Genomic DNA, 25,084 nt, shown 5'->3' on the forward strand with positions numbered 1-25,084 from the left:
TTCTTGCCCCATCAAAGGCAGCTATCAGGTTGGTTTGACATGGTTTGTTCATGGTTTGTTCTTGACAAATCCATGCTGACTGTTACGTACCACTTTATTGTTTCCTAGATGTTTGCAAATTGATTGCTTAATTATTTTGTCTATTATCTTTCTGCATACAGAAGTTAAGATGACTGGTCGTCTTAATCTGTTACCCTTTTTTCCCTTTTATATGGATTAGTACTGTATTTGCCCATTTCTAACCTGAAATCTTTCTCATATTCCATGACTTCTCAAAGATGGTCATTAATGGCTCAGATATTTTCTCAGTCAGCTCCTTGACTATTCTAAAATGAATTTCATCAGGCTCTGGTGACTTGAAGACATAGACATAGACGTATGTCTAATATGTCCAAGTAATTTTTAACTCATTCTTTTCCTGTTTTAGCCTCTGATCCTACCTCATTTTTATTGGCATTCACTATGTTTGATGTCCAGTCTCCACAAACCTTCTTGGTGAAAACTGAACCAAAAAGTCATTAAATACCTCTGCTATTTCCCCATCATTTGTTATTGTTTTTCCCTCTTCATTGAGTAATGTACCCGTCCTTGATCTTCCTCTTGCTTTCATTATATTTGTAGTCTGCTTTCTTGTTACCCTTTATGTTTCTAGCTAGTTTGATCTTGTGTTGTGCCTTGATCTTTCTAATTTTGTCCCCACATACTTGTGTTATTTGTTTATATTTATCCTTTGTTATTTTATCGAGTTTTCACTTTCTGTAGGGCTCTTTTTTGATGATCTACTGGTTAAACCAGTAGTTGTCATACTTCCTATCTTCCCTATTCAGTGAGTAAGTTTGCTCTTGTGCCTGAACTAAAACCTGCCAGTTTTCTTGAACTGTTTTTCCTCTGAAATTTACTTCTCATGGGATCTTACCCACTAACTCCTTGAGTTTGCTAACGTCTGCCTTCTTGAAATCCATTGTCTTTATTTTGGTGTTCTCCCTCCTGCCATTCCTTAGAGTCACAAACTCTATCATTTCATGCTCTCTTTCACTCAAGTATCTTAGGAAGTATGGCATGTGACGTGTTTTCATCATCTTCCAGTGCACATTCAACTGGCCTGTTGCCCTACTTGTCGACTGCTGGACGGTTCAGAGCAATGTATGTCAGTATTTTCCCTTTGCTCATACTCCACAAACCACAACCATAGTTACTGATGCCCTTCAGTAAGTTGGGGACCACATCCTGAGACTTTGACAATTCAGGGCTTGTGGTCAGAATATGAGGCTTTCTGTCATTATCAGCATTTGCTGAGCATAGTTCCTTGAAAAGCAATTTATTTAAGACAACAGACCTGTTTTTCAAAGAATGTATTTTTACAAAGGGCATAGATAATATATAAGCACGTGTTCATTTTATAAGGTAAATTTTCCATCTCTGTTTATCTTTTGATTCAATGATAGTTTGTTTTGAAAAAAGGCATTATGTACTGAGGTATAATTTTAAAAGTGTTGCTATTATTATGGTAAGTTTTTCAATATAAAACTTGAAATGTTTTCAAAACTCTTTATGAATGTGAGACATGCTATGATTATTTACTGCTTTTCATCTTCAAAATACATAATAAATATGAACTAATCATCAAACACCATGGCTGTGGGTTAGGGAAGGAAGTATTAACAACCCATCTCAATAGCAGAAGTAATAGCAGTGCATTTACACCTGGGACAAATTTGAAACATTATCACAGTGCTCTTAATGAGAAAGCTGAGGGAGAGACTTTAATAGACTTATCCAGTATCATTGAGGAGTATATATCAAATCCAGATTTAGAATTTAGTGATTCTTATCTCCAACCTCTGTATAAAGGTTATTATCTCATCATAATGGCATTCTCTATTAAATATTAGATTTTTTTTTCAAATTTAATTGTTGTCATAAATGCATAAAGGTTTTAACAAACATTATATTAATTATTTTGTACTTTTATTTTAGGCTCTCAGTCTTTTTACCAGGAACATAATGATGATATTCTGTGCCTCACTGTAAATCAACACCCCAAGTTTACCAACCTTGTGGCAACTGGCCAAGTAGGTATGTTTGGATTTTTTTTAATGAAATTAATACACAGTTTTGAGTTCATGAACAAAACACAAAGGTTATTTTATTATGTTGTCTCTGTCCGTATGAGTGTTACTCAGTTACCTGTCCTCTTTGTTTTTTTCTGGAGTATAATTTAATAAAATTAAACAAAAACTGTTGAGAGGCTTAGAAAGCTAAAGCCTATATTTTGCTTGGAGAGTTATCAGAAAGTAATTTTGGAAACTCTGAGCCCCACTTAAATTCATCTGTATTTTCATTTAATCTCCCCAGCTGTGCAGGGACATCATCATCATAAACAGTCTTCACAATCAAGTCAACAATAAGCCATTAATGAAAGGGAGATAAAGGAAGAACATTTAATTAAATAGTACTTTGTATTTTTGTCTTAAATGGAAAAATAGTTGTGAATTTACATGTTATCCCACCATACAGGTTTACTGTATATATCACTAATATGCTCATAATAAATGGTTTTAACCTTCCAAACAGAGCCAAAGCAGTAATGAGTTTTTCCCTCTAGATCATCTAGATTTTAGTAAAATCAAATATATATTAAAATGACATTAAAGTTGAAATGTAAACTTAGAAAGAGAAGTCATCACATCAGCACATAAATCAACACCATTATGTCTAAACATTGCAGCACAATACAAACCTCTGTCAGTTCCACACCACAAACATTACTGCATATCTTTTAATGTTTCTTAGCAAATAATACAACATATTGAGTGTTGAGTTTAGAAAATGTAGGAACCAGATTGATTTAAAAGGAGTAGATTTTTTTAACAAAAGTTCATGTTGAAGTCACTGCTAAGAAGAACTGAGAAAATAAGACTTCTCTGCTCACTTGGAATTTTGAAAAAAAAACATACCATGTCAGCCTGAAAACAAATTTGCAAAAATATTGGCAAATTGAAAAGTAAAAAAATTGTTTCAGGTTGCAGTTTGACAAAACTGAAATATTTCTATTAGATTTTGAACTTTTTAAAAAGTGTTTATTCAAAGAATGCAGAACAGGATGGGAATGAATTCAGTGACATTGCAAAAGCTATGGTTCTTGGCTCATTTTGTTTCCTTCTGTGCCTCTTCAGCTAGGAGGAAACTTTAGACCTTTAATGCTTGTTTGTCCCATAAGCATTCTGTAAAGCATCAATAAAAAATGACTTCTATTTTGTTTTATAACCTGGACTGAGGAATAAAGAGCAAGAACAGATGACTCCACAGAAACAAAACTGTTTTCATGCAAATAATTCCAGTAATTAAAAGAGTGAAGAACATTTTTAAATGACAAATATTTTTTTCTAAGCAAAACAATCTTTAAAGCTCTGCATTGATGTAAAAGTTACTTTGCTATACTCATTTGCTTTCGTCATTTATTAACAGTGTTACACCTTGCACAGAATAGTTCTGACAATGCAATCTTTAAAGATTTAATGCATTTTCAAATTGCCATGGCCCGGTAGTGGATTCTTTGTAGTCTTTCACTGAAAGAGTTTTGATGTCAGAATATCTCACTGCAGTGTTTTATGATGATGCTAAATCCAGTATATCATGCAGAATGCTTAACTGCATCCTAGTTTGGGCATCGTCCTAGGTAATGTGGATCACTCATCCCTTTTCTTGAAGTAAACAGTAGTAAAGGGGGTTCAGTACTTCTCAGGATTAGGCCCTTTACTAATATACTATTTCAAACATTATCTCCTTCTGGGCATTTATTCACTTAATTGACTAGTATGCCTGCAACCTGTAAAAATTATATTAATTTAGAGCTAGGCAGAGAAGGAACTGAGACATACACCCAAGTGATATTTGTACATTCTAAAAGTTACCCAACTGAAGATGAAATTTATTCATCCTAGCCATTGGAATTCAGAATGTGACTGTCACCACTTTGATTTTCAGACATCAATATTTGTTAACTCATCATTAACTATAATAGCAGTAGTCATACTGCTATAATTCAGGGAGATGATCTCAGAGTACGTGGTGAAAAATTACACTTTGTGTAGCATATATTTTCTTGAACACTTATCTTATTTCTCATCTAATTATTTTTCTGCTGCTTTTCCATTACAGGAGACTCAGCAGATATGTCAGGTAAGGGAAATACAATTTTAACATCTTCAGTTAGTTAGACTATTGTTAGACTATTGAGTAGTCATTGTCTACAACTTTGTAGAGTAATAAGTTCTGAGAGTACACTTTAAGTTTATAAAACCAGATATCAATCATTTACTGCCTAAGCACTGAACATAAAGCAGCGTAGTTCAGTAAACTGTAAAAATAGAACATTTCTTTTACTGAAAATCAAAGCATTCAAAAGAATATACTTTAAAACGTTTTTGCTTAAACATATTCCCTTCTTGCTGCCCGGTAATAATCTTTTCTAACATATACGTAGCAGACCTTTACAAACATGCAGTTTTTTAGAAGCTCTTGGGGCTGACAACTAATAGTTCCAGACAATTCAAATGAACATAATTTTAAGGTATATATTTAAAAAAATATTCCATTGAGGAGGCCTAGGTGACTGAGTGAATAAAATAATCACCCTTCATATCTACTGTATGGCTGTGATGCAAGTATTACCAATGATCCAGAATGATTGTTATGATGTCAGTTTAATTTTGTGATGAATCATTTTGGGCCTTTTGATCACTAAGATTGAGTAATTTTTAGTAATAAATTGTTTCTTAACTATTGTCCTAAGAAAACATTACTATCATGTGTGAGTGAAGTTGTTGTTGGACAGTCGTCGTTTTTCACACATCAGAAACAGAGTGCATACATGTGGGTTCATGTGTATAGAGAGAATATGAAAAAAATATTCAGAGATGGTTATAGAGTCAGTGAAATTTAAAAGGGAGTTGATTTTTTTGAAATATGTGAAAATTTGATTGTATTAGGGATGGAAGAGAGCAGACAAAATAGCCTTTTCACAACCAATACTACTATATAAGAGGTAACCGTAATATGGCTGTTTCCTTGAGTTCTGTAGCAACCCATCTAGTGTTGCTTCATGTCTCCAAATCCCATCCTTCTCTTAGGCATTTTTTCTGCCTCATTGACCCTCATAGAACAGCTTTCGCTTGACCTCTGTCTTAATACATGTGTATAATTCCTGATGGCACTGTCTGGATTGTGCACTATAGTCTTTCTTCTTTGTAGAAGTTTTAGACTAGAATCTGGACTGCCTCTGCTCTTCATTATGATATGGCGAGCATCTCCATGCCAAATTGTTTGCCTGCATTAAGATCAAAGTGGCACATGAAGGCCTCCACTGACTGTCTTAAAGGCCTGGTTCATTCTAGTGCAGATCTCTTCTGTCTTGCTTGCCCATGAAACCACCACCCTAATTAAAAAGAGAGAGGAGACCTCACAAAATGCATCTCTCTGGTAGAACAACATTTAGCAGGCAGACCATGACATGCATGAAGGAGGAACTAGATCAAGGCAGAGACTTTGAGAAGAGCTCAAAAGAGGAACTACATTCTTGTTCCAGCTAACCCAGTTGTGGTGGACTTACTTAAATCCCCATTTGTGGAGTCTAGGTGATGATCATCCAGACTTCTTTTTATCCAAGATCCACAAACTTTCAGCTCAGGCTGACAGGGAGGCCGAGAGATTAGTAAACTCCACTGTTTTGGCAGGGAGGATGCTGAAAAAAGTCTGTTCAAAGTACAAGATAAAGCCTTGCATATGTTTCATTTTCCACATAATTCTGGGGCATTCCAGAAGCTTGTTCTGCCCAGCAACAATGCACCTGTTAAAACACCTGTCTACAATAATCTATAATTATTTGAGGTAATACTCAAGTACAGACAATGGCAGTAACTTTAGTGTCACTAAATCAAACATGCTTTCCATGAAATTAAAATCTAACAGCACAGAAGTGGTTCACCAAACAGTCATCCTTCTCTTCCTTTTTTTACTTATTAATATCCACACGGAAAAGGGGACCTCTGGTCACTGAAGCCCATAGCACTGTAATTCCAGTTCAAGCAGAGGGTGATCACCACTTATTTTCAGATAAAGATATTTTGGATAGAGCCATTACGAAGCTCTTCAACTTTTCACAGATTTGTTGTTTTCTCCATCTCTTACCTGACAGAAGTGTGAGATGTAATGCTTTGATTGTTTTGTAGAATTTTACTTTGCTGAACTCCAGTGATCTGGGGTATCTGTGTACTTTTAGATCTGATATCACTCAGCCCCTTTGTGTCATAGGAAGTTTAATATAGAGACAACTCAAGTAGTTATAGCAACAGGTAAATCTGCAGGCATCTTTACTTTCAAAAAACACGTGGACATATGCATATCATACCATCACATTAAAAATATTTTCTTTGCTCTGGGTTAAGAGCTCTTTTAATTTATACTTTATCCTTGCATTGCTCTCACCTCCAGTGGCACATTCTGCTCTGTCTCTGTAAAAGGCTTATGAAAAACTCAGTCTTCTCTAGAGACTCCAAAAATAGTTCATGAATTGGTACAGCTGCTTATTCATATGGGGTTTATTATTAGCCTTAATGTGCTCTCAGAAATTAGTCCACTTGGAAACAGTCTTCAACATGTTCCAAGGTCTTATCTATCTGCTCTAGGAGAGGTTTGATAATGTAGTTTTCTAGCAGCTCAGGAAGTTGGTTGCCTATCCAAACAAATTGATCCTCCCAGGATTTTCACAAATTTGATTCTCCATTTTGTGCCATTTAAGGTTTAAAACAAGGCTATTTGGTTGTAGCAAAGTGGCTGTGTAATTGCATGAAGGAAATCTTCATAGCAGAAAAGAGCCTCTGGACCTACTCTTTTCAGATATCTTCATAAGTTGAAGAGTCCTTCTGTTCTTTTGTGGAGATTATTGCTGTTTTTTCATGTAAGCCTGTGCTGCTGAATCACTTTCAGAAATATGTAAGTCCAGCTTCTAGTCAGGAATGGAGCCTAATTGTACCAGGAACTGTACACAGATTGCAAGCCATGCTTAGATTCCATGCCCTTTCAGAAGGGACTGTCTCTGTGGTGCCTAAACAAAAAATCTCTGACCTCTGGGTGCTACCAAAATCATCATCATCATCAATAGCATACATGCATATTGTGGAAAGACAACCCCAACCCCAGAAAGTTTACAGTCTAAGTAACTCCAGTTAGATGCACACCTCTAGTTCTTCTACCTCACTAACCCTATTACTGGTTCATCTTGCATATTGCTAAATATTATGGCTTGAGTTCCAGGGTGGTTGGCACATTGGAGAATGGGAAATTTTGTTCTTGTCTTATAAACTGACTTTCTGGGGAAACCACCAGTATGAAAACCTCACCCAGGTATTAAATCAAAAAAGCAGTAAAGTAGCACTTTAAAGACTAACAAAATAATTTATTAGGTGAGCTTTCATGGGACAGGAAGAAGTGGGTCTGTCCCATGAAAGCTCACCTAATAAATTATTTCGTTAGTCTTCAAAGTGCTACTTTTACTGCATTTTTGTTTTGATAGTATATAGACTTAGCACAGCTTTCTCTCTGTTACTAACCAGGTATTAAATGTGTGACAAGTTACATATTACTAGATGAGGTATGTTTCAAAATGTTCAGATTTTAAGTTAATATTTCTAGCTAAGGAAAGTTTATCTCAGATAGAAAACAAGAGAGGATTGTTGGTATTAACATAAAAATGTCCATACTGTGTCAGACCAGTGGTCCATCTAGCCCAGTGTGGCGTCTGCCGACAGTGGCCAATATCAGATGCCCCAGTGAGAGGGAACCAAACAGGCAATAAATCTCTCTCCTGCCATCCATTTCGAGCCTCTGACAAACAGAGAATAGGGACACCATTCCTTACTCATCCTGGCTAACCTCCCTGAATTAACCTAGCTTTTTTTTAAACCCTGTTGTAGTCCTAACCTTCACAGCCGCCTCTGACTGTGCTGTGTGAAGAATTTCCTTTTATTTGTTTTAAACCTGGTGCCCATTAATTTTGTTTGATGTCTCGTAATTCTTATATTATGGGAACAAGTAAATAATTTTTCCTTGTTCACTTTCTCAGACCACTCTTAATTTTCTATACCTCTAGTATATTCTCCCTTAGTCTCCTCTTTTCTAAGATGAAAAGTCCTAGTCTCTTCATTCTGTCTTCATATGGGACCTGTTCCAACCCCCTAATAATTTTAGTTGCCCTTTTCTGAACCTTTTCTAATGCCAGTATATCTTTTTTGAGGTGAGGAGACCACATCTATATGCAGTATTCAATATGTGGGCATACCATGGTTTTATACAGAGGCAAGAAGATATTCTCCATCTTATTCTGTATTCCTTTTTTAATGATTCCTACCATCCTGTTTGCTTTTTTGACTGCTGCTGCACACTTGCATGGATGTTTTCTGAGAACTATGTATGATGACTCCAAGATCTGTTTCCTGATTAGTTGTAGCTAAATTAGCCCCCATCATATTGTATGTATAGTGGGGGTTATTTTGTGCAATGTGCATTGCTTTACATTTACCCACATTAAATTTCATTTGCCATTTTGTTGCCCGGTCACTCAGTTTTGTGAGACCCTTTTGAAGTTCTTCACAGTCTGCTTTGGTTTTAACTATCCTGAGCGGTTTCGTATTGTCTGCAAACTTTGTCACCTCACAGTTTACCCATTTCTCCAGATCATTTATGAATAAGTTGAATAAGTTCGTCTTAGGACTGACCTTTGGGCAATGCCACTAGTTACCCCTCTCCATTCTGAATATTTACCATTTACTCCTAACCTTTGTTTCCTGTCTTTTAACCAATTTTCAATCCATGAAAGGATCTTTCCTCTTATCCCATTACAACTTAATTTACATAAAAGCCTTTGGTGAGGGACTTTGTCAAAGGCTTTCTGGAAATCGAAGTACACTATATCCAGTGGATTCCCCTTGTCCACATGTTTTTGACCCCTTAGAAGACCTCTAGTAGATTAGTAAGACATGATTTCCCTTTATAGAAACCATGTTGATTTTTGCCCAACAAATTACGTTCTTCTATCTATCTGACAATTTTATTCTTTATTATGGTTTCAACCAGTTTGCCCAGTACCAACATTAGATTTACTGGTCTGTAATTGTTGGGATCACCTCTAGAGCTCTTTTTAAATATTGGCATTACGTTAGCTGTCTTCTAGTCATTGGGTACAAAAGCTGATTTAAAGGCTAGTTTACATACCACAGTTAATAGTTCCACAATTTCATATTTGAATTCTTTCAGAACTCTTGCATGAATGTCATCTGGTCCTGGTGACTTGTTGCTGTTAAGTTTGTCAATTTGTTCCAAAACTTCTAATGATAACTCCATCTTGGACAGTTCCTCAGATTGTCACCTACAAAGAGCTGTCACCTATTAAGAGCTCGGTGGGTTTCTAAGCCTCAGCAACCATCTATAGGTGCAGCTACTTCCACCAATATAACATGAAACAAGCCCACAGTCCATACTGGTGGTGGTATTTGCAGAAGGTCAATTTATAATAGGAAAACAAAATCTCCCTTTTAAAAAAACAAAACAATTTTCTTTTTTTAAATTAAGCCCCTCATTTGCTTTCAGTAGCAAAATGTTGCCTTTGTTTGTAAGCATATAACAAATAATTGATTTTATATTCATTTAGCTACAGCTCCTTCTATCCATGTGTGGGATGCAATGAGCAAACAGACATTATCTGTACTGCGATGCTACCATTCAAAGGGAGTTTGTTCAGTCAGTTTCAGTGCCACTGGCAAACTTCTCCTCTCTGTAGGGCTGGATCCTGAACACACCCTTACCATATGGAAGTGGCAAGAAGGTAGGAAAAGACTTTTTGTTTATAAAATATATTTATATTGCAGTTAACCACAGGGATAAATAATGGGAATTATTAGGTTTTGGTAGGCTCACCAATCTGACTTAAAGATAAAAGGTTCGCACCTATCCCTTGCTCAACTTTTAGTCCAGAGAGAGATGCCTGGGCTCTGGAGGTGGGTCTCAGGATTTCCAGTGTTTACATATGTAACACTGTTTAGCAGCATTTATGGTTTGTTTATTTTAGAGGCATGATGGTATTTAAACAGTAAACAACAGGTACAAAAGATGCAAAATGAATGGTTTTATGTTACAGCCAATATCTGATTACAAATGAGCTTACTTAACTATTCTAATACAGCTCACTTAACTAACTGCACTTTATACTTACGCTATGAGAGAAAAAATACAATGCTTAGTACCTCCTCAGAGTTCTTGGAGTTGAAACCCTCTCTACTCCACAATCGGCAAAGGAGATATCATGGTAATAAGTATAGTAAAGAGTAGAGCCACTTTAAAGATTTAGAGAGATTGGAACCAAGAGTAGATATAGAGATAAGAAAAAGATGCTTAGGAATGCATGAGTCAAGCACACCCTTTGGTGTTGGACCCACACTTTCGCCACACATGGGCCATGTCCACACTAGCCCAAAACTTCAAAGTGGCCATGCTGTTAGGAATAAGGGGATTTCGAAGTTGCCGGGGTCCTTTCAAAAAGGAACCCCATCTGGATAAGCCGCGTGGCAGCGAGCTGCAGCAATTTTGAAGTGCCACGGCTGCCGGCATGCTAATGAGGCGCTGAATATGTGTTTCAGCACTTCATTAGTAAACTTCAAAATGGCCATTTGCATGGCCATTTCAAAGTTTTGGGCTAGTGTAGATGCGGCCATGGTGAGGTATTATATAGCCCATTCTACCTCTCTGCATTTAATACTGATGGTAAATAAAGCTTCCAACTTCCCATAATTAGTGAAATACCCAAATCTGATTGATTGACGTTACTTTGGGATCTCCCCTTTGACTATAGCCGTATGTGCGAGGTATGTCAGTCCTTATGGATGAATTCTGAGAGTAGGTCAGGAAAGCACCACAAAATAACATTATCTGACCTCTAACTAAATCTTTTAGTCAACAGGGCGGGGGCCTGTTGTTGCTATCCCACCTTTCTGACCATAGCCACGTGTATAGGTTTGAACAGAAGATAAGGCAGAAAATTGATGGAAACTTACAGCTATTCATCAGTGCATACTAATTTGGCCTTAACCTTTATTATAAACAGAGAAAGAAGACGAAAGAAAAATTCCTTTGCAAAAAGGTCCTCCTTGCAGATTGATCTCCCCTTTGCGCTAAAGTAATTAAACTATGATGGCTACACAAGCTATATGGGATTTATTTATATAAAAGCATAAGCATTAATCAAACTAACATGCTTCTATAAGCTAGCAGGCTACATTGCCCCGGAGTCAATCAACAACATATACAAAAATTCCAACATTAAAATACTGGTTATGAACTGGTAAAAATTATTTTAATAAAGGTTGCATGGTATATACTGTACGAGTTAACTATTTGAAAATTGCCAAATATATTTCCAGTGCATAATCCTTGGATAAAAAATCCCTTGACCTCCATTTGTAATTATAAAAAAAAATGTTTAGTTTTATTCAATTGTGTATTGATTCTGGGTCCTTAGGCCTAATAGAAATCTTTGTACACCTAGAAGGAGCCTGCTAGACTTGACTGATTGGGTTAACTGCACCTAGAAAGATCACAGAAGATGAAACTCTCAGAAAAATTGTGCATAAACTACTCCCCCTCTATAATCTCTGGTGTTACATCACAGGCCCAACTATAGTAAATAGACATTCATAGCAGCTCTGCTCTCAGTTCAAGGTTTTAGGCCACAAAACCTTGGGTTTTATGGCCCATCCTCTCTCTTCTCCAGAATTCTGCTCATTTTCTCTTTCCCCTTTGCAACTGGCAAGTCCATACCAGCCCATGACTGCAAAGTTGCTGATGCACCTAAAGTAGAGGTGGGCAAGATATGGCCCATGAGCCGAATCTGGCCTACCGAACCTGTTAATGTGGCCCACAGTTAGGCAATAGGAGCTGAGATATTTTGTAGGTCTGGGGATAATGTGTGAAACCAGCCGAAAGGAGCTGAGAGACTTTGCTGGAGGCAGGACAGTGCAACAGACTGATTTCCAGCCAGTAAGTGCTGAGAGGTTTTGCTGCGGGTAGGGGTCAGCACACAAAACTGACCAATGGGAGGTGAGAGATTTTGCTAAGGGCTGGGGCAACAAGGGAAGCCCACTTCTTCACAGTGCAGAAAGCCACATGAAACAGTTAGTGGGCTGCTTGCCTGAGATTGCTGCTGCCTGGGAGCTGCTTAGGCAAACAGCTCCCAGCCAGAGCCTGCTTCTTGCACCACATCCCAGCTCTCTCCCAGAGCCTGCACCCACTCCTACGCCTCTTCCGCAAACCAGAATCCTCTCCTGCACTCATACCCACTCCTGGACCCTGCACTTCAATGCCCCTCCCACAAACCCCCTGCACCCTCCTCCACTCCACCCCAGGTGACAACTCCCTCACAGACCCTGCACATTGTACCCACAGGTCACAACCCCTTCCTTCACCCAAACTTCCTCCCAAACTCCTGTACCCCAGTGCCCCACCAAAATCTCTCTTCTGCACCCAACTTCTGTCCCAGGCACACACCTATTCCATAGAAGTGGGCCTTTGACCACTTACCATAATCTTGGAGTGCCCCCCTCAAAAATTATTGCTCACCCCTAACCTAGAGCCTCAGGTTCTCCTTCTAGTACTGTCCCTGTGGATGCTCTCCAGTGGGTGTTGGGCTTGCCCAGCACCACAGCACGATTTTTCTTAGCACCACTCAGTGGGGCTGCACATGCACAATAGCAGTGTGCGCTGTTCACACCAGTGGAGATCACATGCACAGCCCCACTCTCCTCAGTTCCTTCATCACCGCCCTCAGCCACGATGGAGTTTGTCTCTTCTCAGCCCTATTAGATAGAAGAGTATAGGTTAATAGCTCTTCACCTTATAGCTTTAGTTAGTCTCTTTACACACTAAAACTTAAAAAAAGGCGAAAACTTTTCTTCAGTTGTTAGTTTCAGTTTATATTGTATTTAGTTCGCTGATGTGGCAGCTTACTTCATTTGAAAAAAAGCAGAATAGAATAAGCAGTGTCAGCTGCACTAGGTTTTTAAAAGTGCTCTAAATGCCACGATTCTATGCCTGCCTCAGTCACTTTGAATGTATACATTGCCTCGGAGAGGCTCACATCCTGCAGAAAAGCTCTCAACCTAAGAGGCTCACTGCGCAAGCTAGAAAAGACAGAGAGGTGTGCTTAAAAGTGCTCCTCTGTGACAAGGCTCTTGAGCTGATGCTGGACCCACAATTTAATGAGGACAATGTCCCTTCTGACAGGGACTCCATATCGAGGACAAAGGCAAGGAGCTAGCCTTCCTCATCATGCTCCCTACCCAGGATGAACCTGGGTGATGAACCTGGCACATCAAGCATACAAAAGCACAAGTCTGCCTCTGGCTCAAATCTTAAAAGCCACACTTCAAATAAAGTGGCTTCAACCCCCGCTTCAATGGCACGGGCAGTGATGGAGGGGGTTGACACCGGCAGACCAAGCTGTGGCTGCCATACCAAATGTGCAAATAACACTGACTGAACCAGAACAGTTCCCAGTGGCAGAACAACATACAGTGCCACATTCTATCTTGGCACAGCGGGAGCAACACCAAACCCCAGTGCAGCCATCATCCTACATTTCACTGGGGTGGCCCTCGTCAATGCAAAAGGCTAGTGCAAAAACGAACAGAATTCCTTCATGGAACCACAGCCCATTCTCTTTAACAAGGTCACTAGTACAGAGGTACCACTCGCTATCCCCTATACCATCCTACCGCCATGTGGATAATGCGAGTGGTTACCATTCTTACTATAAGGCACTGAGCTATTACCAATCACCTCCCCTCACAACTCTGCAGTATACTGATCTCATTCACTCAGAGTCGTTAGTCTGTTTCCAGAAGCCCTCACATCACTACACACTTCTAGGGCTAGTCGATAGTATGACTGCATTAGTGTGAGGGCCCTAGCTAGGTATGTGGGATCTGGGGTGAAGCCAGGGATGAGGAGTTTGGGGTGCAGCAGGGAGCTCAGAGCTGGGCCAGTGAGTTGATGAATGGAAGTAGGTATGGGTTGTAGACTCTGGGTAGCTAGGGTGTGGGAAGATTTTTAAACCTGGAGGGTACAGGATCCATCAAGGCAGAGTTTACCTCAGGTGGCTCCTGATCCACAGCACAGCTGAGCTAAGCCAGGCTTCCTGTCCACACTGTCTCTTCATTGCTCTTGGGAAGCAGCCAGCATAGCTAACTCCTAGCAAGGGGGACAGGGGAATCTATGTGCTTCCCAAGCCCTGGGTACCATCCTTGCAGCTCCCACTGGCCACAGTTCCTGACCAGTGGGAATTGTGGATGTGGCACTGGGTTCAGATACAGTGCACCAAGCCACTGTTGCTGCCCCTGTGCTAGGAGCTAGAAGTGCCACCACTTCTAGGAGTCACTAGGAGCCAGGGCAGGCAGGGACCTACCTTATCCCTGCTGTACTGCCAACTGGACTTTAAGCAGCCTTTTAGCAATGCTGACCAGAGCTGTCAGGATACATTTTTGACCAGATATTCTGGTCAAAAACTGGACACTTGGAAACCCTACCAGAGCCCTGAACCCTTTGTGCAGAGATGATAGGCTCTTCATCTTGTGGGATAGAGCCTGTGTTGCATGTTTAGTGGGGACCTGTCTAGGAAGTTTCTTCTTGCAATTTCAGTCAAGATGCCACTGTTGTAAACTTGTTCATCCTCAAGGGTTCTTATGGGTCCTTCTGATTAGCTAGAGAGCTTCCTGGGTGAGAAAAAGTATTTTAGGAAGTCAGATACTTTGTTCATCAGCTCTGCAGGTAAGAAAAAAGCATATAAGACAAACACATTCAAATGGCAGAAAAGCTGTCCTGTAGCATCTTAAAGACTAACAATATTATTTATTAGGTGATGAGCTTTTGTGGGACAGACCCACTTCTTCAGATCTGGAAAATAATTGTTCAGTCACCTAATAAATTGCTTATCACCTAATAAATAATAGTTAGTCTTTAAGGTGCTACAAGACTGCTTTTTTGTTTTGTGAAGATACAGACTAACATGGCCACCTCTCTGAGATCTTCAAATTGGTCAGAAGTTAAAACACCTAATTTTGAAAACTGTTTGTAGTCAGGTAAAGCACCATCTTCAAGTTTTAGGCTGATCTTGTTAACTGTGTTCTTCTCAGCTTGGACAGAGAAATAAAGTAGCTTTGGAGAAAATTTGTGGAGCAGCCCTCTGGCAATCTCTGCATATTTTGACCAGATGCTATACTTGCTATATTCAGAGACTTAAGGTAATTAAGGTCCCAATTCCTATTGAAATACAATAGGAGGAAGACCCCTATCATTAGGCCCCTTTGAAAACTGAAGCTTACAAGCAGACACAATATTTTCATCAGATGCTATCTTGGTCATTAGGTCTTTCAGTCTGCGGTTCTCCTTTGAACTCTCCACATTTCATTCTTCTCCCCCACACCACCTTTGCCTAGTCTGGAAATTTTCTGACACTGTCTGTAGTTCATATATGTGTATAGTTTTCTAGGCTGTAAAGCATGTGTGATGTAGAATTTATATAGGAGGGTCAGTCTGGGGTTTCAACTACTTATTTATTATTGTGGGGATGACACATTAGACTCCAGAGTGAAGGATTCCTTTACTGGAAGAAGACTATATTTTTGGTAAGTTCAAATTCTCCATTTTCTTTTGGCAGGTGCCAAAATTGCCAGCAGAGCTGGTCATAATCAGCGTATATTTGTAGCAGAATTCAGACCGGATTCAGATACCCAGTTTGTTTCAGTGGGAGTAAAACATGTAAGGTTCTGGACCCTTGCTGGAAGAGCTCTTCTTAGTAAAAAAGGGCTACTAAGTTCAATAGAAGATGCCCGGATGCAGACTATGCTGTCTGTAGCTTTTGGAGCTGTATGTACCTTAAAAATATTTTAAAAAAATGCATGCATACAAAACATCCTTTTTAAATTTTATTTTTCCATGTGTGTATGTGTAGTAAAATGAGTTATCCTAACTTTTCTGCCATAGATGTCTATTTGCATAACAGACAGCTGTAACCTGCTGGTTAGTATATAAACTGTATACTTTAACAAAAACTTATTATTTCTGGAATTTAGTCTTAATTAAAAATAAAATAATTTCTCTTTAGAAAAATATTATGAATCCTTATACACCCAGTGTTCTATAAACTTCATAGGTATTGATTTTTGATCACTAAAATTGATTTTTGAGCCCTACAATGGTACAAATGAAGATTCACAGAATTGCACATACCTGCTCACTTGCATATTCACCGCAGAAAACAAGCATCATAGACGTGGTTCTGCTGGCAAATACCCGCTCTATCACCAGCCCCTTATTTCTGATTTTTTTGTATTGTTTATTTTCTGCCACAAATATGCAAAGGAACAGCCATTTGCAATTTAATGAACCCTCATTTGCATCATGATGCTGACAGCTGGACTGAATCTAGATTCAGCCATCTAGTCCTGCTCTATTTTACTATTTTATAAAAATTTATATGAAGATTTGGCCACCGGGTAATAAATGTTCCTCTTCCAGATATGCTTATCTTCAAGGACAAAATTTAACTACGCAAGTTTGAGGGATTTATTTTTTTAAAGGAATAAGTCACAATATGTGCTTTGTGTTTCATGTAGAAAGTTTATAAAAAGGTATGCAAAATATAGTCACGCCACCTGAGGTTGTGAGGTCGCTATATCTTACCACAGTCAGGGCTGATCTATTTGGATGGGAGACCTTCAAGAGAAATCTAGCATTTGTTGGCATTTTTTTTTCTTTCAATAGGTATCATTTTTCATTTCAAGTCCATATTTAGTAATCCAGAATAATTAGGTCATTATAGCATGCCCCTTTCCAGCTGACACCTAAAACCTGAGAGCCTTGTCTCTTGGGTGCATTAAATGCAAAGACTTGTCTGTGGACTGCAGAGATGTTCTAGGGTGGCTCTGTTCTCTCCTGCCTAAAGATTTCCAGAAGGTGGTATGGAGAGGTAGTACCTTTTCCTTTAAAGCACTTTTATGTGGAGATCTGCAGGGTTCCATTTTGTCTCCTTCTGTCCAGTGTGTTTATGGAGCCACTAGAATTAGTAAGAACCTATTGTCTGCAGTGATTTTCAATTTTCTGTTGGCATTCACTTCCTTATCACACCTGACCTCAGTAGTACTGTTAAATGCCTTGGCCCAGTGTCTGAGAGAAAGAGGCATAGATGAGAGCTTGCTGGCTGAAGTTCATTCCAGATACGACTGAGGTAATGTAGTTAAATTGGAAGAGGCAACTGAAAGAAATTAGGAGTATAACTTTTCCACTTTTAATATGGTTATGGGACCTACATGGGGTGATTCAAGTTCACAGTCTGAGTGTATTGTTGCATCCCCAGTTATTGTGAGATGATCATATAGCAGCAGTGTCCAGGAATGCTCTTTGAGAATAGTTATTCCCTGAAAAAATGTACCAAAGATAATGGTGGATTCTTTTAAAATGTATGCTCTAATTGAAAAGGAATTAGTTTTGAGGAGTTCTGTGGCCTTTGGCATTCAGTAGTTAGAGTAGATTATCAAAGTGTCCTTGCAATCTCAGAAAATGATCTTTTCCTTGCTGCGTGATTGCAACCAGGACCAACACCTTTGTCACTTGAAGATTGGATTTCTGCGGTATACTGTACATGGGGCTATGCTTTAAGTCAGGCATTGGGAACCTTTTTTTGGGTCGGGGCCACTGACCCACAGAAGAATCAGATGTGGGCACACAAGTCAGGAAAAAAACTCACCAACATGGTCCCCAGAACAAAAAACAATGAAAAAAGAGACATTCCCTTCATTCTGTTTGCACACCAGCCCAGAACCTAGGAGGGGCAAGGCTAGTACATTGAACCCCTTATTTTGGCCACAGAGCCAATGTGAGAGGGGGCTGCCAGGAAGTGGGCCTGGGGTGTGGGGGTCTGGGTGGGAGTAAGCTGAAGGAGAAGGCTGGGGGGTGGGTGAGCTGGGTGGGAGTAGGGTGCAGGAGCAGGCTAGGGATAGGGGGTCTGAGCAGCAGGGGGTGCAGGAGCAGGCTGGAGGTCTGACTAAAAGGGGTAGAGGGGAGGGGTAGGGGACTTCTATATAGGAGGGGGATACAGGAGTGGGCTGGGTGTATGGGGTCTGAGAAGGAGGAAGAGTGCAAGAGGATTTAAGGTGTAGAGTCTGGAAGAAAGGAGGACAGGGTGGGTGTGAGGGCTTTGGGTGGGACAGAAGGAGCTGGTGAAGGGGACTGGCAGGAGAGAAGTGGCAGGTGCAGCGTGATGGGGTCTGGGTGCAAGGGAGGGGGCAGGAGCAGGGTGAAGAGGTCTGGACAGGAGGGAGGGGGCAGGAGTGGGCTTTGTGTGGGGAGTCTGAGGGTGGGTGCAGGGTCTGGGAGACAGTGGGTACTTACCTGTTCAGCATCTCAGGGATGCACATGGCTCTATGCTTCCCCACCCTTTCCAGGCACGACCCTTCCACTGCTCTGATTGGTCAGAACTCTGGCCAATCAGAGTGGCAAAAGGAAAAGCCTCTCTAGGCAGCACCACAGGGCTGTTTCCCCGCAGCTGGAGGGAGTGGGAGTGGTGGTGGTGCACAGGCCTGAAGCTGCTTCCTGCCCCCTCCATGCAGAGCTCCCATGCACCAGCCCCAGCCCCAGCCCCGGCATGCCTGATGCCAGGCCGCAAGGCTTGTGGCTCCATGACTCCCACCCCACAGAGGGACAGATGCAGGGAAGGGGATCCTTGAGCCCTGGGAGCCAGATTCAGGGAAGATCCCCACCCCAGCCTTAAGTAAATATAATAAACTAAGCTGCTGCACAGTGTGGCAACCTGCTTATTAATTAGTGCATCTGAATGGCAGAGGCCTGACATCTGTGCTAGACATGAACTTCCACATTGACTGGAAAAGAGCATTGCCTTTAAAAGCACATAGCAAGTTACTTTCTTGTATATTCTCACCCTGTATCTTGGAGGCTGTCTGCCTGTCTTTTTCTTCTGCAGATACAGTGCTTCTGAGATCGCCATTGGTCTGTATCCCTCTACAAACACCACTTTCATAGCAAAAACTAATAGAGCCACTATCTAGCCCAAAATGTAGAATTTGTGTACTATTTATTTAATACAAAAAGTAAATGTATTTCTTCTTGCTTTATTCAGAATCAAATGGTAACTATATTTTTCCCCTTTTCAGAATAACTTGACATTTACAGGTACCATTAGTGGAGATGTGTGTGTTTGGAAAGAGCATGTGTTGGTACGAATTGTGGCCAAAGCTCACAATGGTCCTGTGTTCACAATGTACACTACATTAAGAGATGGTCTAATCGTAACAGGAGGCAAAGAAAGACCGTGAGTCTATTTTTACAATTTAAATATATTTTACTACGATATTATGTGCTGTAAAAGTGTGCTTAAAAATGAAATTCCAGCACTTACCATCTGTCACTTGATTTGAGCAGCTGTGCAAGCTGTTTGACTCAGCTGGTCTCAGTTCTGCTCTCAGTGGCTGCATTAGGCTTCTCTGAGTTGTGTTTGGATCTAGACAGGCCCTTAGTTTGTGCCAAAATGAAGGAGGCATAAGAATAATTTAAACTCCCCACTGACCTTGTTTTCTGCACAGAGTGAACGAAAGGAATAATGATGAACCTGATCCTTTTTCCTGCCATGTCCTTTTCTCAAATATCATCTTATGTCTTTTTCATTTTTGACCTGTCAACTCAACAAAGCAGGGACACTATCTTGTACTTGTTCTGTGAAACATCTAGAACATCAAAGGCACTGAATAAAAAATCAACAATAATATTTAGAAATACATGCTATAAATCTTACTCTTTTTCCCCATCAACACCATCTCATTGCTTCTTTTTCAGTTTTACTCTTCAGTTTCTTTTCTTGTATTTTCCTTTGCTCCCCTCTTTTTCCTTCTCTCATCTCTTCCTTCTCTCTCTGTCCCCTTAATTTAGGATTATACTGTTGGGGCTCACAGGTAGTGGTTAACATACTGTACTAATCTAGGAGTTTGGCAGACCCATTCCTTTCTTCATATCATATGATTTTAGTCACCAGGCCAAAGAGTTTTCTAAATACCATTTCACTATAACAGGACAGAAGCATAGCAGTGCAGGAAATTGAGGTCCACCATATGAATTACAGAATCTGTTATCTAACTAAGCATTTAATTTACTTTTCCTCTGGATGGTAACTCAGAGTGAGACTTCTTCAGCAAAGCTAATCTTCTTTATAGAACAATACATATTGGCCACGTCTACACTAGCAAGTACATTCGAAAGTAACTTCAAAAGCCTGTCTTTCAAAATTCCCTGCAGCGCATCTACACACAAACCACGGTCTTTCAAAATTAACTTCAAAAGAACGGAGCCATTCCATTGAAGTTGGTTGTCCGTTCCTGCAGTGGGAGAAGTGCTCCCTTTCAAAAGAGAGCAAGTGTAGATGGTCCGCGGATGGCTCTTTCGAAAGAGGGAGTCCTCCATGGTACCGATCAGCTGGCAGGCAGAGTCCTCACTCGCAGCACAAATGGAGCATGATGGCTCCTGCATCTGCCCATATTTAAAGGCACAGGCTCCCACAAATTCCCAGGCAGGAAGCTCAGAGCTTGATAGCATCAGGGAACCCATGCTGCTGTCCAGCACAATGCCTTCTGTGACTGCCGGCCAGCCCAGTGCTCTCCCTACTCCTATGGCCAGCCAGCCAGCCAGACCCCCGCCCAGCCCAGGACCCCAACAAGGAGAGTAGGGAGCCCTCCCAGCAGGCAATCCAGGCTCTGAAGCACCAGGCCCCCTCCTGGACAGAGGCCAAGCTCCAGGACCTCCTCTCCACCAAACGGGGGTCCAGAACCACAATGCCACAGTGTTTGAGCAGCTCTCCCAGGGCCTCCCTGGCCAGGGCCACCCCACCTCAGACCAGGTGAGGTCTGAAGTTAAGGAGGTAAGACAGGACTACTGCAAGGCCCAGAAAGCAGCCAGATGGTTGGGGGCAGCACCCATAAGCTGCCCCTACTTTAAAGAACTGGACCACCTCCTCGGGTCCAAGGAGGCGAGACCACCAGCTGTCATCCTTGACATGGTGGAGCTGGAGCTGGGGACAGAGGGCAAGGACCATTTGGACTGGCGGCTGGCACCAGGCACCCGCGAATGATACACCAGCTCAAGACCATCAGTGATGACAAGGGCTCAGCTGAGGGGCCCCTCGTCATCAACATCACATCCGGGCTGTCCAGTCGGGCCCCCTCTACCCATGCCTTGCCCGGGTTCCCGGAGGCACCCTCTGGTAGGTGTCATGCACGCTGGTTGCCCCAGGACCCAGGGAGGGAGTACTCAGTCCTGATCGGGGTGGCCACAGCCCAACCACATGACTGCTGGCCCCGATCCAGGTGCAACCCAGACAGCCACGCTCCATGGGCCACGTGGCAGGGGGCTGTTGTGCGGCGCTCAGCACCACGCAGCCAGGACAGCACCATGAGCTGCACAGCCATAGTGGGACCGGGGAGGTGGAGGGAAGCCTACGTCTGCACCACCCGTGTGGGGAACTCTGGGATCCAGACACCACTGGGCCCCCAGGATGGGGAGAGGAAGGAAGGGGCGGGGACCCAGTGAGTATTACATGAGACTAATATTTTGTTTTCTATCCCCTTCTTTCTCCACAGCTCCAGCAGCCAGACGAAGCCTGACCACGGGGCAAGAGGGAGCAGTCCAGATCTCAACCAGGGAGGGCATGGGGCCACTGCTGGGCAGTCCACCAGTGCCACCAGGGCAGGGACGAGGAGGCAGGAGACCCTGCCTACACCTCTGACCTGTGGGACCTCATGGGCATGCTGCGGGAGTGGCTCGCAATGGAGCGGCAGGCCTGAGACAGGGTGACATCCAGCTTGGACACCCTGACCCAGGCCATGACCCACCACCTGGCCCTGCCCACTGCCGCCTCGCAAGCCGCTCCTTCACTTGTCCCTCCCACTCCCACCCCTCCATCCCCCGGCCCCCCTCCAATCTCCCCCGCTCCAACCTGCACCCCTATGCCAGGTCCCCTTCACCCTCCCCTCCTTCAACCTTCCCCTGCACTGCCCTGCCCCCACGAGCCTGACCTTGCTGCCCTGGTCTCAACCAGCCTCCTGCCGGGCAGCCTCCTTCAGCTGGTCCACTTGCTTGTAGCCAGGGCCAGCCATGCAGAGGAAGCTCCCCGACACCCTCCTCCTGCTGTGCTGATCCTGGTGATGCTGCGGAGGCTGCAGCCCAGCCATGCACCTGCCTCCCTATGCTCCCAGCCCTGATGGGGCCCCTAGATGCAGGGGGTGGCTAGGGGTGGTTGCAGGCAATGGAGATCCTGTTTGTCAACCCCTGTCAAGGACTAAGGACCCCACCCAAATCCCCGGCCCTCCTGGGGCATTGGTGTCCGCCTGTCCTTGCCCACAGCACCCCTGTAAATACTTCCCCCAGTCCATAGTTCCCAAAGTTCATAAGTCCCCCAACCTCACTGTACATAGTTCCCACTTCCGTAAATAGTTTCTACGGTTATGAACATGCACAGATTGTTGGTGCATGTGCAGTAAAGTTTTTATTTGTAGTTACCCTGGTGTACATGTGGGTGGGGGTTGTGGGGGCTGTGCCTGGGGGTTATGGTGGACAGCACATGCTTGTTGGGGGGTCAGTGTGGCTCCCGGGCAAAGGCCTTGCACAGGGCCTCCCTTACCTGCATCCTGTCCCGCTGGGCCTGGCTGCATGGGGCGGTGGGTAGCTGCTCATAGCCACACTCGGCGGCCCACTCCTACTTGGCTTCCACCAGGTTGTGTAGGATGCAGCGTACCCCGACTACTGCTGGGATGTTGGGGGGGCCCATGTCCAGCCTGGTTAGGAGGCATTGGAAGCACCTTTTCAAGCAGCCGAATGCCCGCTCAACTGTGTTACGGGCCTGGTTGAGCTGATCATTAAAAACGTCCTGCATTAGCTGGTTGTGACCCGTATATGGCCTCATGTACCAGGCCTGCAGGGAATAGGCCGCGTCTGCCATGATGTAGAGATGGAGGTCCCCTTGGCCATCTGGTGGCCAAGCCTTGAGTTCCAGAACACCTGGGTGTCATGGGCATGGCTGGAGCAGCCCATGCATATGTCCATGAATTGGCCCTTGGCATCAATGAGCACCTGCAGCACCACAGAGTCGTAGCCCTTGCAGTTGACATAGGCCCCGCCGCTGTGCTCTGGGGCCTGGATGGTTATGTATGTGCTGTCCACTGCCCCAAAGCAGTTGGGGAAGTCCAAGTTGACCAACCTCTGGATGTTGTCATTGAGGTCCCGACACAGATCAGCTGCCACAGGAGGACCTTGTTGATGCCCAGATGACCTGCAGGGAGTGATGGGGGAAACACACTCATGAGTGTGGATTGAGGAACAGTGTGCCTGCCTGTCCTCATCCCCGCTCCCATCTCCTACAGGACATTCCTCCCCAGGGCACCTTCCCCCAGGCTCCTGCATGGTTGCCTGTCCCTGTCCCCTCCTCTGTCTTTGCTGGGGGGCTGCCCCCCCCCCAGTTCCCAATGGTGCCCCTAGCTGGGGATTCCCCCAGGCCCCTGCCTGTGGTGGGAGTGTGACCCAAGCAAGGCTCACCTCATTCAGGATGGCCCCGCCCACCCTGAACCGGTGGCCAATGGATCGGTGACTGTCCAGGATGGCTACTTTCCAGAGGATGATTGCCACCCTTTTCTGTAGGGGGAGTTCTGGCCTCATGCGGCTGTCACGGTGCTGGAGGGCTAGGGCGAACCAGTGGCACAGCTCCAGGAATGTTCCCTTGATCATCCTGAAGTTCTGCAGCAACTGTTCATCACCCCAGTCCTCCAGTACCAGCAGGTCCCACCAGTCACTGCTTGCGGGGATGACCCACAAGTGGCAGATGGACCAGGCAAGGGTGTTGCGTCCTAAGGACAGCCTCCAGGAGGCTGGTCACCAGAAGCCACTGCAAAACTGTGGCCAGCACCGCAGCCAGCGCACTGGCCATGGCCTTGATGGATGTGGCGGGGAGCTGCTCAGGGGCCATGGGGTGGCTCGAGGTGCCTCCTCCACCCAGTTTCCCTCTGCCTGCCTGGGGACAGCTAGACAGCCCTCAGCATGTGCAGGCTGAGGCTCGTGGGAGGGGGCCTTTAAAGGGGCATCTGGCGACAGAGTTTCCTGGCCCTTTACTTTCAAAAGGGCACCCTGGGATGTGTGGATGTTCTCTTTCGAAAGAGCAGTGGGGCCTTTCAAAAGGGCAGGTCAGACCTTTGGTCCCTGTTTGCCTGTGTGGATGCTCGCTTTCGAAAGGTCTTCTTTCAAAAATACAGATTGAAAGACGGCATTTTGAAAAGGAGTGTAGCGTAGATGTGGCCATTATTAATTCAAGTAAAAAAAGAACGTGTTTCTGAAAGATGGGATTATGAGCAACAGTCAAAAAGCAAATTTTACCTTGGTTTAATTGACTAAAATATGAGCTAGCTTTCAGACTTAATGTCTTTGGCTACTGTCTTATTAGGTCAAAAGAAGGAGGGGCTGTTAAGTTATGGGATCAGGAGCTGAAGCGATGTCGTGCCTTCAGATTGGAGACAGGACAGATGACTGACTGTGTTCGTTCTGTGTGTAGAGGCAAAGTAAGGCATGTTCTCTTTAATATATTGCTGTTAGTCTTTGGGTTATTATACAACAAATTGATACATAGAAGCATGTTTGCAGGCTCTTTTTTCATAGTTGTTAGTTTGAATAATTAATGCAAGTCGATGTCAACTTAAACTATTACTGGGAATATAATTTTAATTTATAATTTAAAATGTTCTTAAAGGTTTACAATAGTTGTAGATTATGTCATAAAGCAGATTTTTTCACCCCACGCTTAACTACACTTAAGGACATAGTAGTACCAATTAGGATGATACTGTGTATACAACATGATTAAAACCCAGGCTATTATAATAACTCTTGAATAGAATGCATCCTTTTAAATTTGGAGGCAGAGAATGATTCTGCTTTA

The 25,084-nt window shown here is 42.9% G+C and overlaps 1 protein-coding gene across 3 annotated transcripts in view; it reads left to right on the top strand.

The window, feature by feature from the left end:
* Window positions 1–25,084, top strand: part of EML5 (EMAP like 5) — a 270,650-nt gene that overhangs the window by 222,182 nt on the left and 23,384 nt on the right. For all 3 annotated transcript variants that reach the window (XM_074998770.1, XM_074998769.1, XM_074998768.1), the window contains 6 exons: window positions 1,978–2,076; window positions 4,162–4,182; window positions 9,707–9,880; window positions 15,761–15,969; window positions 19,272–19,429; window positions 24,593–24,707. In XM_074998770.1, coding sequence (XP_074854871.1) covers window positions 1,978–2,076; window positions 4,162–4,182; window positions 9,707–9,880; window positions 15,761–15,969; window positions 19,272–19,429; window positions 24,593–24,707 — 776 coding nt within the window. The remainder of the gene's footprint in view (window positions 1–1,977; window positions 2,077–4,161; window positions 4,183–9,706; window positions 9,881–15,760; window positions 15,970–19,271; window positions 19,430–24,592; window positions 24,708–25,084) is intronic.

This window comes from Carettochelys insculpta, chromosome 6 (genome assembly GCF_033958435.1).
Source record: "Carettochelys insculpta isolate YL-2023 chromosome 6, ASM3395843v1, whole genome shotgun sequence".
NCBI classification, from domain to species: Eukaryota; Metazoa; Chordata; order Testudines; family Carettochelyidae; genus Carettochelys; species Carettochelys insculpta.